The sequence below is a fragment of the Schistocerca gregaria genome, chromosome 2 (assembly GCF_023897955.1).
Source record: "Schistocerca gregaria isolate iqSchGreg1 chromosome 2, iqSchGreg1.2, whole genome shotgun sequence".
Classification (NCBI taxonomy): domain Eukaryota; kingdom Metazoa; phylum Arthropoda; class Insecta; order Orthoptera; family Acrididae; genus Schistocerca; species Schistocerca gregaria.
This window is the reverse complement of record NC_064921.1, coordinates 812,720,404-812,736,838: the sequence shown is the minus strand read 5'-3', so window position 1 is coordinate 812,736,838 and position 16,435 is coordinate 812,720,404. Positions and strand designations below refer to the sequence as shown.

The 16,435-nt window shown below is 40.7% G+C and overlaps 1 protein-coding gene across 2 annotated transcripts in view; it reads left to right on the top strand.

Moving 5' to 3' along the window:
• The window catches only part of LOC126335121 (exostosin-3), a 163,527-nt gene extending 148,345 nt beyond the window's left edge, over positions 1 to 15,182 (top strand). For both annotated transcript variants that reach the window (XM_049998075.1, XM_049998076.1), the window contains exons 14-15: positions 4,298 to 4,402; positions 14,510 to 15,182. In XM_049998075.1, coding sequence (XP_049854032.1) covers positions 4,298 to 4,402; positions 14,510 to 14,614 — 210 coding nt within the window. In that variant the 3' untranslated portion in view covers positions 14,615 to 15,182. The remainder of the gene's footprint in view (positions 1 to 4,297; positions 4,403 to 14,509) is intronic.
• The last annotated feature ends 1,253 nt before the right edge of the window (positions 15,183 to 16,435 follow it).

Below are 16,435 nucleotides of genomic sequence, written 5' to 3'. Positions count from 1 at the left end.
GGTAACTGTGAATCACTAAAATCAGAATCTGAGTGTACCATCTCTACATGTTTCTCTACATTTTTCTTTTCGATCTGCACAAAATTACAGGCTGTACATATATGTCCAAATACAATGCGCTCAGTATTATTTACAGTATGCAAGATGTTAGTCTTTATATCAAAGCCTGGGTGGTGAGTGAGAAAATGTGACTTAAAATTTGGTCTTGAGGCTGAAGTAAATTGACATACATCACACTGATACCGATATTCTCCAGTATGAGTGGTAAGATGATCATAAAAAGTGTTTACCTTATTTGTTATCAGATCACACATTCGACACCTAAATAAAGATTGTTTTCTGTTTCTGTCACCACTAGTTTGAGTAGCACAATCAGCATACTCAGTCTTTTGTGAAGATACTACAATAGCTGCTTCGGCAAGATTCAGCCTAGATATATATACTTCACTGTTTGGGTGTTGTGTTTTATAATGATTAGTAATGCCTCTCCCTGTTGCTTCATAACCTGGGTTGTGAGTAACTAAATCCACTTTCCCTTCTTCCCTTTCTTTCCCCTCTCTCCTCCCTGATGAAGGAACATTTATTCCGAAAGCTAGGAGCTTAAATTTTCGGTTGTTTTTTGTGTCTCTATCGGCTGTACTGAGCTGAGGTAAGTACTGGCCAGCCCCTCTATCTCTTTGTTAGTAATTGTTTCACATCTTTATATGAGATTTTCCATTAATTAGCCATATTTTAATTATATTGAAAGCATCTTGTGCTATCAGTATTATTTTTGCTGATTTAAAGTCCTATTCCAACTTGTTTGTTCTGAAATGTGTGCACCATGTGTGATGTAGAACATTACACCATCTACAAAAATGAGATGTCATGATAAGAACAGAGAATATTCAGAATATGCAAGGCACCATCCTGAATATGTAAAATAAAGGAAAGCATTTTTAAATACTAAAGCTACAGGGAATTGGGGACTGTGATGTTGCTTATGTAGCAGCAAGGTAGCCCTTTCTCTGTGCGTGCTCTTAACACACTAACAATAGGGAGAATCCTGATTTGGTGGCAAAATATACATGGCCGCAACTGATAAATGACAACCAATAAGTGTAACCATTTGAGTATCTTGTACATTTGCTTTAAATAAAAAGATGGGTGCAATGCTAACCATTGTAGGATAAGTACCCTCTAAGAGTTATCAGTGTTTGAGCTCCAGTCCTTTGGCTTAGAGTAGCCATAGCATATACAGTTATACTCAGATGTGGAGTAAGTAAGCTGGCTACATGATTTTCTTTTGTTACATGTATTTGTCAACCAGGCCATCACTGCACTATCTCGTGGAACCCCTGTCCAAGGTCAAGAAATATATATATATATATAAATAAAGGGATATAAATAAAATAGAAAGAAGCTTCCACATGGGAAAAATATATTAAAAACAAAGATTCCAAGACTTACCAAGCGGGAAAGCGCCGGCAGACAGGCACATGAACAAAACACACAAACACACACACAGAGTTACTAGCTTTTGCAACCGATGGTTGCTTCTTCAGGAAGAAGAGGGAAAGACGAAAGGATGTGGGTTTTAAGGGAGAGGGTAAGGAGTCATTCCAATCCCGGGAGCGGAAAGACTTCCCTTAGGGAAAAAAAGGACAGGTGTACACTCGCGCGCGCGCGCGCACACACACACACACACACACACACACACACACACACACACACACACATCCATCCGCACATACACAGACACAAGCAGACATATTTAAAGGCAAAGAGTAAGGGCAGAGATGTCAGTCGAGGCGGAAGTGCAGAGGCAAAGAAGTTGTTGAAAGACAGGTGAGGTATGAGCGGCGGCAACTTGAAATTAGCGGAGGTTGAGGCCTGGCGGAAATCGAGAAGAGAGGATATACTGAAGGGCGAGTTTCCATCTCCGGAGTTCGGATAGGTTGGTGTTGGTGGGAAGTATCCAGATAACTTGGACGGTGTAACACTGTGCCAAGATGTGCTGGCCGTGCATCAAGGCATGTTTAGCCACAGGGTGATCCTCATTACCAACAAACACTGTCTGCCTGTGTCCATTCATGCGAATGGACAGTTTGTTGCTGGTCATTCCCACATAGAAAGCGTCACAGTGCAGGCAGGTCAGTTGGTAAATCACGTGGGTGCTTTCACATGTGGCTCTCCCTTTGATCGTGTACACCTTCCGGGTTACAGGACTGGAGTAGGTGGTGGTGGGAGGGTGCATAGGACAGGTTTTACACCGGGGGCGGTTGCAAGGGTAGGAGCCAGAGGGTAGGGAAGGTGGTTTGGGGATTTCATAGGGATGAACCAAGAGGTTCCGAAGGTTAGGTGGACGACGGAAAGACACTCTTGGTGGAGTGGGAAGGATTTCATGAAGGATGGATCTCATTTTGGGGCACGATTTTAGGAAGTCGTATCCCTGCTGGAGAGCCACATTCAAGGTCTGATCCAGTCCCGGGAAGTATTCTGTCACAAGTGGGGCACTTTTGGGGTTCTTCTGTGAGAGGTTCTGGGTTTGAGGGGATGAGGAAGTGGCTCTGGTTATCTGCTTCTGTATCAGGTTGGGAGGGTAGTTGCGGGATGCGAAAGCTGTTTTCAGGTTGTTGGTGTAATGGTCGAGGGATTCAGGACTGGAGCAGATTCGTTTGCCACGAAGGCCTAGGCTGTAGGGAAGGGACCGTTTGATATGGAATGGGTGGCAGCTGTCATAATGGAGGTACTGTTGCTTGTTGGTGGGTTTGATGTGGACGGATGTGTGCAGCTGGCCATTGGACAGATGGAGGTCAACGTCTAGGAAAGTGGCATGGGATTTGGAGTAGGACCAGGTGAATCTGATGGAACCAAAGGAGTTGAGGTTGGTGAGGAAATTCTGGAGTTGTTCTTCACTGTGAGTCCAGATCATGAAGATGTCATCAATAAATCTGTACCAAACTTTGGGTTGGCAGGCTTGGGTAACCAAGAAGGCTTCCTCTAAGCGACCCATAAATAGGTTGGCATACGAGGGGGCCATCCTGGTACCCATGGCTGTTCCCTTTAATTGTTGGTATGGATATATATATAAATAAAGGGATGCAGGTTGTTCTTTCTCTGTAGACCTCAGACACAAAGTACCTATAGGAAAAGCTTACAGTGATATACATACTCCTGGTATGATGCCATTTGAAATAAAAACTCTGTTGCCGTCATATAGGCTCCTTTTCATTTTGTTCACATGGCTGTTATGTCTTCTAGTGGTATGAATCATGCAAAGAAAGTGAGGATTATTTACCAGTCTAACCTGCAATCGTCACATGAAATTATAATATTATCCTAAAGAAAAGATGATATTTCTGCCATAGGGACACCAGTAGTAATTTTGGAACGTTAAACATGTTTTCAGTTTGTGTCATTTTGTCATCCAAAAATAACAGAATTATTGAGGTGGTTAATGAATGACTGATATACAATATCATGTAATTTCTTATGTTAGAAGAAAATTATACAGTGAGATGTGAGACTTCCTTTGCAGTGGTATGGATTGTCTGATTTGCTGTAATTGGAAGTGCCTTTGGCACATCATATACTTTTTATATTGAACACATATTTGAAATTCTGCTGTAGTCACTTCTATTATTTTGTTGCAATATAAATAATCCAGTTTTAATAAATACTTTTTGTGCCTCATTTGTCACTGCTGAAGTTAGTTCTACTCTGCAAACATCAGAGATAACATATCAGATCACGACAGGTTTCATCACTCCAAAAAATAGATGGGAGAAAACAATAGGGCCAATAAGAAATCACTCCCAGCAACAAATGTGGGTAGACCCCTCTCAACCCCCCTCTGCTGAGGCCCTTGTGAACCATGTGAGAAAGCAGATTGAATGACCAGTGTAAATAATGTCTTTACTGTCAGATCACTGCATCATCTTGACAAATGATCTGATTCATATTGTCAACTTTGTATTAATAACATAAATTACAATATTCAAAAGCAGTCTGTTTGACGTAAAGAAGTACTGCTGTGACTGTTAGTGGATGTGTTTAGGTGTCTGTGTATGGGCAATACTATATAATATCAATAGAAAAAGAGTGGTAAGCTTGAAAACTGTGCTGTTACATATGCGTAAGTCCCAGACTTAAATTGGCCGTAGACAACTGGTTGCCATTTGTAATATTTTTATTTCTTCCATCCTGGAATTTCCACTATTGTGACATTAAGCAAATGTAGAAATGATTTTACTTCATGTTTTACTCATTTGATTTTTATTTATTTATTATTATTTTTACTTTTTTTTTTTTTCAGGTGACTTCCCGCTGGACTTTCCGCTGCCCTGGATGTCCTGTCTCACTTTCTGAGGATGATACTCATTTCCAAGAGAGACATAAATGTATTAATTTTTTCACAGAGGTATTGTCTGCAACAGCTGAACTTTTCCCGCATATTTTTCTATGTGTAGTAGGTTTTGAGTTGAATGGGGGCCTTTGTTGCATAGCATTGTAGTGTTAATAGAATTCAGAAAATAATTCAGTATTACAAAAATATTAGGAATAGTATAGTTTGCAACTCACTGCAAAGATGACCCACTAAACCACAGACGGGCACAACGAAAAAAAACCGTCACACATATAACACTTGGCCAAAGCTTTCCTCAGCAAAGAAAACACACACACACACACACACACACACACACACACACACACACACACACACACACACACACACACACACGATTGGTTGGAGCTGTGTGTTTTCTTTGCTGAGGAAGGCTTTGGCCAATATATGTGTGATGGTCTGTTCCTTGTGTCTGTGTGCGGCTCAGGTCAATGTTACAGTATAATCATGTAAATAAAACAGAAAGAAACTTCCACATGGGAAAAATATATTAAAAACAAAGATTCCAAGACTTACCAAGCGGGAAAGCGCCGGCAGACAGGCACATGAACAAAACACACAAACACACACACAGAATTACGAGCTTTCGCAACTGGCAGTTGCTTCGTCAGGAAAGAGGGAAGGAGAGGGAAAAATGAAAGGATGTGGGTTTTAAGGGAGAGGGTGAGGAGTCATTCCAATCCCGGGAGCGGAAAGACTTCCCTTAGGGGAAAAAAAGGACAGGTGTACACTCGCGCACACACACACACACATATCCATCCGCACATACACAGACACATGTGTCTGTGTATGTGCGGATGGATATGTGTGTGTGTGTGTGTGTGCGCGAGTGTACACCTGTCCTTTTTTTCCCCTAAGGGAAGTCTTTCCGCTCCCGGGATTGGAATGACTCCTCACCCTCTCCCTTAAAACCCACATCCTTTCATTTTTCCCTCTCCTTCCCTCTTTCCTGACGAAGCAACTGCCAGTTACGTAAGCTCGTAATTCTGTGTGTGTGTTTGTGTGTTTTGTTCATGTGCCTGTCTGCCGGCGCTTTCCCGCTTGGTAAGTCTTGGAATCTTTGTTTTTAATATATTACACTATAATCATATATTTTACAACAGCAAAATATGACCTAAACAATAAATTTTGAATAAGAAATAGAATTGTGAATAGATTTGATCACTGTTCTAGTTTTAATGTTCACCGAGTTTCAACCTTTCACTCTTAGCATATAGTGTCTATCTGTGAGAATGCTGCCAGATTGTGGATTCTATTGATATGGCCCTACAGTTGCCAAATATGACTAGTCAATTTTTCTTTCAAATCCCCCCCTGGACAGGGACAGGCTGATTTAGGTTTTCCGTGGTTTCCTTAAATCAGGTGAATGCTGATATGATTTGTGAAAAAATGGTTTCTGTATTTACCCAAATGAAAGCTGACCTCCAATGCATGAAACTTGGGGGCGGGGGGATACTCTCATTTCAAGCTGCACTTAAAAACCAAAACAAATATGGCTCATCGTGTGATGGATAAACCACCTTTCAGGGATTTGCAGAGAATAGCATTTTTTTGTTGTAATTTCCATGTAATTAAATTTAGCATGTTGGGCACTTAAAACTACCGTTACAATGCAAACACTGGCAGAAATTCATGATATCTATCAAAATATTCCAAGTGGAACTAGGGCAGCTAGCACCATGTCTGTTAAGGCAGGTCCACACTGAGCGCGCCGCGCTGCTGCACCCTGCGCACAGCTGTAACAGAGAGGAGTGCACCGTCTGCGCCCTGACGCGCAGCTCCAAGGTGCGCATTGTGTTCCAGTTGTAGTGCGTGCACGGTCTGAAGATGGAGCGAGCCGCAGCCCCGTCTAAACTGAGCGTGCGCAAATGCGCCACTTCCTTTGATGTGCCAACAACAGCCGGAAAACTGCGCGGCACGACGCTGCGCAGCGCGGTTCGCCGTCCACACTGAGCGCGCAGAGCCATGTTGCGCAGTGCGGAGTGCTCAGTGCTCAGTGTGGACCCGCCCTTCCTGTACCGTAACTTGTGTTTCAGTCATACGTCAGTTTTTTCCTTATCAACTGAATGTCATCCAAAGCGTTTTTTTTAACCTATTAGCATAAAATCCTAAGTTATCTTGTTTTTATTATTTTGACAGAAACGTCAGATCCCAAGTACACTTGGGCAAAATAAGAACAGACCTTTGAAAAACTAAAACCTAACTTGTATCCATTTTAGCACTGATAGTTAAATATTTGGCCACTAGAGAGCACCCAGTCCTTCACTTGTGAGCTGGCTGTTGTGTTTTGGTTGTCTTTTTTTGTGCAGCTTTCAATACTTGACAACAAAACCTACACTTTCAATCTCTGTCCTGTATTGTTGTTTAGGGAGTGCTTTTGAAAAAGGATCTTGGGTTTGACAATGAATTTAGTAGATCAGAAAGTGAAGAATGTGACATTAGATACTGAAAGTGATGACAATTTGTCAGTTGACTGGCAAGTGCTGCCCAGTGGTACGAGACAAAATATTGACTGTGCTCCACCCAACTCCTCTAAGATTTCTGTTCACAAGCAACCATTATGAAATAAATGGTTCCTTTCCATAGGTACACAGAAACTAAAAAATTATTCAGGTTTCATAATATTTTCATCAAAGTCTTGTGCACAATTATACTTGAGATTTATTGATGGTTATCTTCAAAAATTTGTAACTCATTATTTTGAACTTTAAAAGCTACTTTTGTGTACCTGTATGTTGTGTGTTTCATTATAACATGTTTTTCATTAATAAAAATATACTATTTTTTTGGGAGATAATTTGGAAAAAAGTCAAACCGGTTACAGGAAATAATGTGTCTAAGAGTAATCTATTTATTCAAGACACTGATTTGTATCATTTCTGGTAGAAGTTAGACAGGGTACTTCATTAGATTACATTTTAAACATTCTGAAGAGTATAATTTGTCTACACATAATCATTTCCAGCACAAGTAATCCTTGCAAAGTGTGAACTATAAGTATTGACATCAATGCAGAAAACCTTTCTGCTGCAGAATCTACCAAGTCTGTCAGTGTTTCACAAACAAGTTAGGGCTCAGCCACCTAGAATACAGGTGGCCATAATTAGGGCTTACATGCAGGTAGGCGTGAACAAGGACATCATAGACAAGTGTCGCTGCACAGCATACATGAACAGTCAGGATTTTTCATGTTTTCTTATATGGTTGATGAAATGCTAGCATAAAAGCTCTTAAGAACATCAACCTCTTTCACCATCACAGACGCTCAGAAAGGCTTATGATAGACCATATAGACAGTGCTAAGGAGAAATCCCCAATTGTGGCAAGCAAGAATACAAATTTACAACATGCAATAGTACAAAAATATGTAAATAACTATCCCATAAACATGCACATAAGAAACACACACCATGTCTTCTCATTTGTAATAGCACAGGCTCACTGACAGGCTGGATACTGTCACAGATCTACAAATAAAATGATTTAGAAATTGAAAGCAAAAGTACAAACCAGAAATTTTATTTAACTGGATAAACATATATGTACTGTTTTTAATTATTACTCAGATGAATCCGAGTTATCATCACTCAATTCCTTGTCATTACAATCTTAATAGAGAGTATCGTCCTCTGTGCCATCAAGTGCGTTAGAAACACAACATTTTTTAAATGTGTGATGGACAGTTTTATTTGGGATACAGTTCCAAGATTTGTCAATCCAGTCACACACTGGAGACAAGCATTCATGCTTAACATGTCCTGCAGGCCTTAATTGCCCATCTTCTTTCGTTATCCATTGTATGTATATATATATTGAAGTTTGTCCTTAAACAGTTAGTTTAAACAAACACCTAATGGCTGTATAACTGATGTCATTCCTCCTGCAATCGCAGCCAAATCCATTCATCGCTGCACTAATTTTCTCTTTATACTTGTACTAGTTTGAGTCTAGTACAAGCGTGTTTGACAAACATGACAAGCCACCAGGACAACATTACCATCCCAGTTTAATCCACTTTAATACCATATTCTCTGTCAACCAACCACTTTCATTAGCACCTACATAACACTTTGTGGCATACATGTAAAATCAATGAATAATAGCATATTTGACCATCAGCTGTAAAAGCGAGCATGACAGACATGCGCTGCTTTTCACTACCTGTGGCAGTGTCTTGACATCTTTGTTCCCAGTTGCGTATACTGTGTAAGTTGTTGGCATATCAAAATACGATGGTGTTCGGTCTGCATTATGTATGTGTTCAAGAAGATAATGTAAATAAAATAGAAAGAAACTTCCACATGGGAAAAATATATTAAAAACAAAGATTCCAAGACTTACCAAGCGGGAAAGCGCCGGCAGACAGGCACATGAACAAAACACACAAACACACACACAGAATTACGAGCTTTCGCAACTGGCAGTTGCTTCGTCAGGAAAGAGGGAAGGAGAGGGAAAAATGAAAGGATGTGGGTTTTAAGGGAGAGGGTAAGGAGTCATTCCAATCCCGGGAGCGGAAAGACTTCCCTCAGGGGAAAAAAAGGACAGGTGTACACTCGCGCACACACACACACATATCCATCCGCACATACACAGACACAAGCAGTCTGCTTGTGTCTGTGTATGTGCGGATGGATATGTGTGTGTGTGTGCGCGAGTGTACACCTGTCCTTTTTTTCCCCTAAGGGAAGTCTTTCCGCTCCCGGGATTGGAATGACTCCTTACCCTCTCCCTTAAAACCCACATCCTTTCATTTTTCCCTCTCCTTCCCTCTTTCCTGACGAAGCAACTGCCAGTTGCGAAAGCTCGTAATTCTGTGTGTGTGTTTGTGTGTTTTGTTCATGTGCCTGTCTGCCGGCGCTTTCCCGCTTGGTAAGTCTTGGAATCTTTGTTTTTAATATGTTCAAGAAGATAATTATTTTCAGTGCAGCATCTGATTACAAAACTTTGAAATTTGACGAGTTTTTCCTCATAGTTTTCTGGGAGCTTCTGTGCAAATGAAGTGTGCCTACAAAGAGCAAATCCGCAATATTTCATGAAATGAGCAACACAGTTGCAGCTTCCTTTGAAATTTGTGATTTTCTACTGTCTAGCAGCTTCATGTGCTTTAGCTTGGATAATTTATGCACTCACAGATAAGCACCTCTGTCACTGCTTTCTAACAGAATAATTCAGCACGACTTCTAATGTATTATAGCGGCCACATTTTGGTCAAGAAAATGTTTTTCTGTTGCTGCCATATGCTAAAAGTTTTTCCTTTTGCTGTTTCCACCATCTCGTGTTACTCTTGTTGATCTTATTTACACTGACCTGCAGCAAGCTTTGAAGTTTTCTCAGTGAGAGAAATCATTTCTCTTTTAAGCTTTGCAGTATAGTGAATACACTTCACCAAGGTAGACTAAAACTAGGCCCTTCTCAAAAGTAGTAAGTAGACTGAAACAAAGGGTGAAATACACTCCTGGAAATGGAAAAAAGAACACATTGACACCGGTGTGTCAGACCCACCATACTTGCTCCGGACACTGCAAGAGGGCTGTACAAGCAATGATCACACGCACGGCACAGCGGACACACCAGGAACCGCGGTGTTGGCCGTCGAATGGCGCTAGCTGCGCAGCATTTGTGCACCGCCGCCGTCAGTGTCAGCCAGTTTGGCGTGGCATACGGAGCTCCATCGCAGTCTTTAACACTGGTAGCTTGCCGCGACAGCGTGGACGTGAACCGTATGTGCAGTTGACGGACTTTGAGCGAGGGCGTATAGTGGGCATGCGGGAGGCCGGGTGGACGTACCGCCGAATTGCTCAACACGTGGGGCGTGAGGTCTCCACAGACATCGATGTTGTCGCCAGTGGTCGGCGGAAGGTGCACGTGCCCGTCGACCTGGGACCGGACCGCAGCGACGCACGGATGCACGCCAAGACCGTAGGATCCTACGCAGTGCCGTAGGGGACCGCACCGCCACTTCCCAGCAAATTAGGGACACTGTTGCTCCTGGGGTATCGGCGAGGACCATTCGCAACTGTCTCCATGAAGCTGGGCTACGGTCCCGCACACCGTTAGGCCGTCTTCCGCTCACGCCCCAACATCATGCAGCCGGCCTCCAGTGGTGTCGCGACAGGCGTGAATGGAGGGACGAATGGAGACGTGTCGTCTTCAGCGATGAGATTCGCTTCTGCCTTGGTGCCAATGATGGTCGAATGCGGGTTTGGCGCCGTGCAGGTGTGCGCCACAATCAGGACTGCATACGACCGAGGCACACAGGGCCAACACCCGGCATCATGGTGTGGGGAGCGATCTCCTACACTGGCCGTACACCTCTGGTGATCGTCGAGGGGACACAGAATAGTGCACGGTACATCCAAACCGTCATCGAACCCATCGTTCTACCATTCCTAGACCGGCAAGGGAACTGGCTGTTCCAATAGGACAATGCACGTCCGCATGTATCCCATGCCACCCAACGTGCTCTAGAAGGTGTAAGTCAACTACCCTGTCCAGCAAGATCTCCGGATCTGTCCCCCATTGAGCATGTTTGGGACTGAATGAAGGGTCGTCTCACGCGGTCTGCAGGTCCAGCACGAACGCTGGTCCAACTGAGGCGCCAGGTGGAAATGGCATGGCAAGCCGTTCCACAGGACTACATCCAGCATCTCTACGATCGTCTCCATGGGAGAATAGCAGCCTGCATTGCTGCGAAAGGTGGATATACACTGTACTAGTGCCGACATTGTGCATGCTCTGTTGCCTGTGTCTATGTGCCTGTGGTTCTGTCAGTGTGATCATGTGATGTATCAGACCCCAGGAATATGTCAATAAAGTTTCCCCTTCCTGGGACAATGAATTCATGGTGTTCTTATTTCAATTTCCAGGAGTGTATGAATGTACTATCTTCAGACACTGTAGTGAGCTCTGTTTTCATTGACCTAGGGATAAGTGGAAGAAACACAAATGAAATTAGGGGTGGGGGTGGGAGTGGGGAGGAGATTGGAGGTGGTGCATCAGAAAAGTTACACCCATTACATTCAGTGTGAATAATGTACGATCAGTATTGATTATCTGTGGTGGTTGAAGTGTCTCATGAAAGTAACAAGGTTTCATAAAAGCTCATTTATAAGAACTCTCATGTTCAAATGTGGAACTTATTTATACCCATGTATATTAAATTAAGTTAGGCACTGAAACACTAATTATTGTTTCATTGTGAGTATTGGCAGCATTGAGAAATGACTCAGTGTACATGGACATGTGCCGACAGCTTCCAAACGTAGATGGCGCTCTCAAATGTAAAACTGTGTGTACTGTGCTTGTCAAATGCTGTACATTTCTTAAAAATGTTCATTTAGTGATTTGTATGTGAGTATTTGAAAGACTGCTAAAGTCAAAGACGTACAGTATTAAATATAAATTTTTCCCATGATAAACAATGATTAATGCTCAGTAATCAAAACGTTAACCTAACACCTTATCTTCTGAGAAAAATAACTACTTATGACAGTTATTTTATATTTATTTATTTTTTTCACCTGAAATGTCCTTAGACTTTGTTCCCGCAAGCACATTTTTGGACCACGAAAATCATGAAAAAAAAAGGGCTTGCATTTGGGTAAATGCAGTAGCTTGTTACTTCTACAGCCTTGTGACATTGTGGTAGCGATCCATCCCTAATGACCATGATATCAAAAGCATGATACTCTTGTCCACTTTTCATTTGTATCGTAATTATGTCAACAGCTTCAATACAAGTAGCTGAGTGGTTGTTCTTTTAAATTTTACCAATTAAAATATTAAGGACTGAAGCTATTGTTTATTACAGCTTCAGCTGACTGACACTGCCCTCAACTGTTTCTACTGTATTTATTCTGTCAGTGCTGCCTTATTCCTGCCCTCTGTGTCCTATTTCCTTTATAGTGTTTAATTTCTAGCATTACTTTTAATGTATTAAAAATTGTTTTCTTAACATGCTTGCCACCCAAACATTGTTATTGTTTGTACCCTGTTCTCTCTTTATGTGTAGTCTGTTTCATATTGTTTTATGTTCTTCCATTCTGACCTGCCTCTTCCTACGCTTTCTGTGTGTTCTCCCACCTCCAGACTTTATTTGAAATTTCTTCCATTAATCTGTTTCTTTCTTTGTGTCTGTTTTAGCTCTCATACTTTTTGCTACCCATTTAGAAACTTATTTCATGTACTGTTGTGCCATACCCAGTGTCGTATGTATGGTTACATTATAAGAGGGAATTGTTTGCGTAGGTCTGTTGTGGTATCCATTTTCTTTTTGTTTTAATAGTAATTAGAACATAAAGAAATCATGATTTCAAAGGGTGTTAGCCAGATCACCTTACCTTTATGTTGAAGGCTTTCCCCTCACTGTAATTTTTTGTATATTACAGACAGGTAGGCTGATTTTTACTTACCATCAGCAAGCACAAGTTCCAGATCTGCCAATAGAAACAATTCAGAAACATTAGTCCAAGTTTTTGGAACAAAAAGTTTTTTAAACAATGAGGAAAGCAGGATTGGTCGGGAAAAATTGGGAAGGGATTGGGGGAGGGGTGGGGATCATTCACCTTAAGGTTGAAAGAGACCCACCTATCACAAGAAGGAAGCTTTGCCTTTGTCTTTTCTTAATAGTAACAGATGGGTTCCTGTTAACTTAAAATATGAATGTTCCCAAAGTATGAATGTTCCTTGTCTGTGCCTTCTGTCTCTATAAGTGAAAATGAAAGGGACAAATACACAGGCAAATAACTACTGGGTGACTGATGAGTGACACATAGAAACATGTGTAACTAATTTTGTTATACATTCTCAAAGATACACAAGTAGGCATACAAGCACACTCACAATAGTGACACTCTTTTCAGTGTCATCGTTATTTTAATTTAATTGGGTGTGGCTCAGCGTTTAAAAGCATTTGTGTCAGACTACAAACAAGAAGGTACGAGGTTCAGTCCTGTGCAAGTCCTAAGATTCCTTACGTCTTGCAATGATTTGTGTATGTGAAAAATACCAAGTTACACCGTGCTCGAGTCTATGTTTAAACTATAGGCCCCCCCCTCACCCCATAACTGGCTGCATAAGGTAGTTTGAAGCTCAGAAGGAGCCAAGGAGTACCAACTAGTTAAACACTGTGGAGCATGAGATTATACCTTGAGCAAGTGCACCATTTTTTAGAACACAAGTGGACTTTTGCGTACTTAGTACACATGTAAAGAATAGGTGTGTTTTTGTTACCAAGGTGAACATATATGAGCAAAATCACACTTTAATCTTGTTTAATTAAACAATGACAAAACAAACTTACATTAAATGAGCTAAATCATTGTTTAATTGAACAATAATAAAAAACCTTCACTCTGTTGCCGCATACAAGTCTAACTCTACAGTAATGATCTACTAGAAATACTAAACAGTGTACTTGCTTCAGATCCCTGCCAACAACTTATTTGATTACTAATTATCTCCTCAATAAATTGTGGGATTGTGCTGCTAGCTCAGAATCTGGCTAATTTTTTTCATGAGTTGTAAATTTTTTCTCACCTGGCTTGCAGTTTATTTTATATTTCTTCTGATTATTTGGACATATTGTTATGTTATGTGAAACAATAATGAAAGAATAGTTACTGGCTCGCAATTACCACACTGGAACAGTATGAAACAATGTTATTTGTGGTTGGTGCACACTATACAATGTGCACCTACTGGAGAGTTAAATTTGTGGTTCAACTTTGAGGTTCAGGACAGCTTTCACTGTTTCCCTGTTTATTTTACGTTTGGAGCTCTGCAATGCGATCCATGGTTACAAGGTTTCATATTCACCTAGATGCAGTAAATGTGGGAGATCCTGTGTTGACAGAGGTGTGTTTGTGAAAACACTAGGATGTACAATGCAATTTTTACATTGCCAAATCACAAAAGCTGTCATGTATTATATTGCAGTGGAAGATAGTTTAATTTTATACATTTTGTGCCTTTTAAAACTTTCATTAAATTTTGATTTGATGTCATAGTTGTGCTATTTGTGTTGTACTTGCAATATGTCATTAACTTCTTTTTGTGTTTTTTTTCCTTTGTTTTTCTGAGAAATGTCTTTGAAGTAACTCCATGAATATTTTCTTTCAGGTATTTGGTTATATGCCGCTCCTGAATACACAATTTAGGGCTGATTCAATTTTGTTTAAGACAAGAATTCCTCATGATAAACAGAAATGCTTCAAATTTATTTGAAATCCAAGTTGCGCTTGTACCAAGAAACATTCACATGCAGTGAGTGTGTACTTTGAGGTAACAACTGATATATTTTTGTGTCATCTGCAGCTATGAGAAGAAATATGCAGGAAGAAATATGCTGTAAAGAAATGCACCATTTATGATCACAGCAATGGCTGTGGCTTCATAAGTTCAAAAGAGAATAACTTGACTTTAAATAGTAAAGATTCTTCCTGAAACAATAAAACGGTTAACAAAATGCATTGTGCTTCGTGGCCAGTGAAATTGAAGGCATAAGTACTAGTCATCAGTGACTCTACATTGGTGCACACAGTCGTTCAGTTCTTGTGTTTTTACTTTGTTAATATACCACAGTTGTTTGTATAAAAGTACCACTTTGCTGCACATCCTGCATCCATACCCATAACCTGTCCTTTAGCATCCTTGTACAGTCACAGTACTGTTTGCATTTAAGAAGACAGTCTTTCACAGTTATTTCCGATATATGTGTGTGATATTAGTATAAGGGTATAAAGATGAAGCAGCATTGCACTTTTATTTTTAATAGTTGTTGAAGCAGCTGGTAGGGCGGGCGGGTGGGGTGGGGGGGGGGGGGGGGGGGGGGAGAGGACACAATGATGCATTAGTGGTTCGTTATATATCTTCTGAACTGTCAAATGCTTAAGCATCTCACTTAGCTTATGTACTTCATCTTCAGTCTTTTTATATGCAGAACTTCCTATCTGCATATTGATGATTCTGGACCAAATGGTTTCTGTTGCTTATGTACTTGAAATATAACAAAAGATGTGGCAGTGTTTATTTTATACAAAACAAAACTGGTAATTATGATTATGAACTAGTGCACTTCTTGACTTTCAGGTAATATTGATTTGAACTGCCAGGTATCTTGCAGCACACATGCTAAGGAACATGTTATCCTGCATTACATTGGATTTTTTGGAAATTAGCAATTCACTATAAAACTCCAGTCGTTACTAAAATTTGCATAAAGTTTGTTTATTCAAAATCAATAATACCTTTATTCGTGCTCTTTAATCACAATTTTTAACACTGGACTCACATTCGGGAGGACGACGGTTCAATCCCGTCCCCAGCCATCCTGATTTAGGTTTTCCGTGATTTCCCTAAATCGTTTCAGGCAAATGCCGGGATGGTTCCTTTGAAAGGGCACGGCCGATTTCCTTCCCAATCCTTCCCTAACCCGAGCTTGCGCTCCGTCTCTAATGACCTCGTTGTCGACGGGACGTTAAACACTAACCACCACCACCACCGCCGCCACCACCACCACAATTTTTAAGATTCCTAATCTGTCAGAAACACAGAAGCAATGAGCTAGTAAAACATATAACAGCAGTGCATGCAAAACCATCTGAAAGTGTTCATTTCTGAATGAAATTAATTATCTGGACTTTTAGAAGCTATGATCAGACATTGCAAATAAAATAGTTTGAATGCTCTCAAGACCACTTTAGTGATAATGGCACAGTTAGGAAGAATGTAAATCAGGTTTTACAAAAATTTGAGGACTGCCATGTTAATGTGCTCCATTCCTCCAAGAAGAAAATGTGTGAGCTATGTTGTCACAAATTATATCTTTTCTGGTATCAAGAGGAACACAAGTAGTCAACTCATCTCCCAACATATATTTTGTACCTTTAAATATCTTGAGCACATTGTGTTTCATTTATTACTGTAACGCCCATTACTTTTGATGAACATCATATGCATTATTTACATTTGGTGTGCAACTTTGCCATAAAATTGTTACCATAACTATTACTGAATGTGATAGCTACATTCTCATTGCCCAGTAAT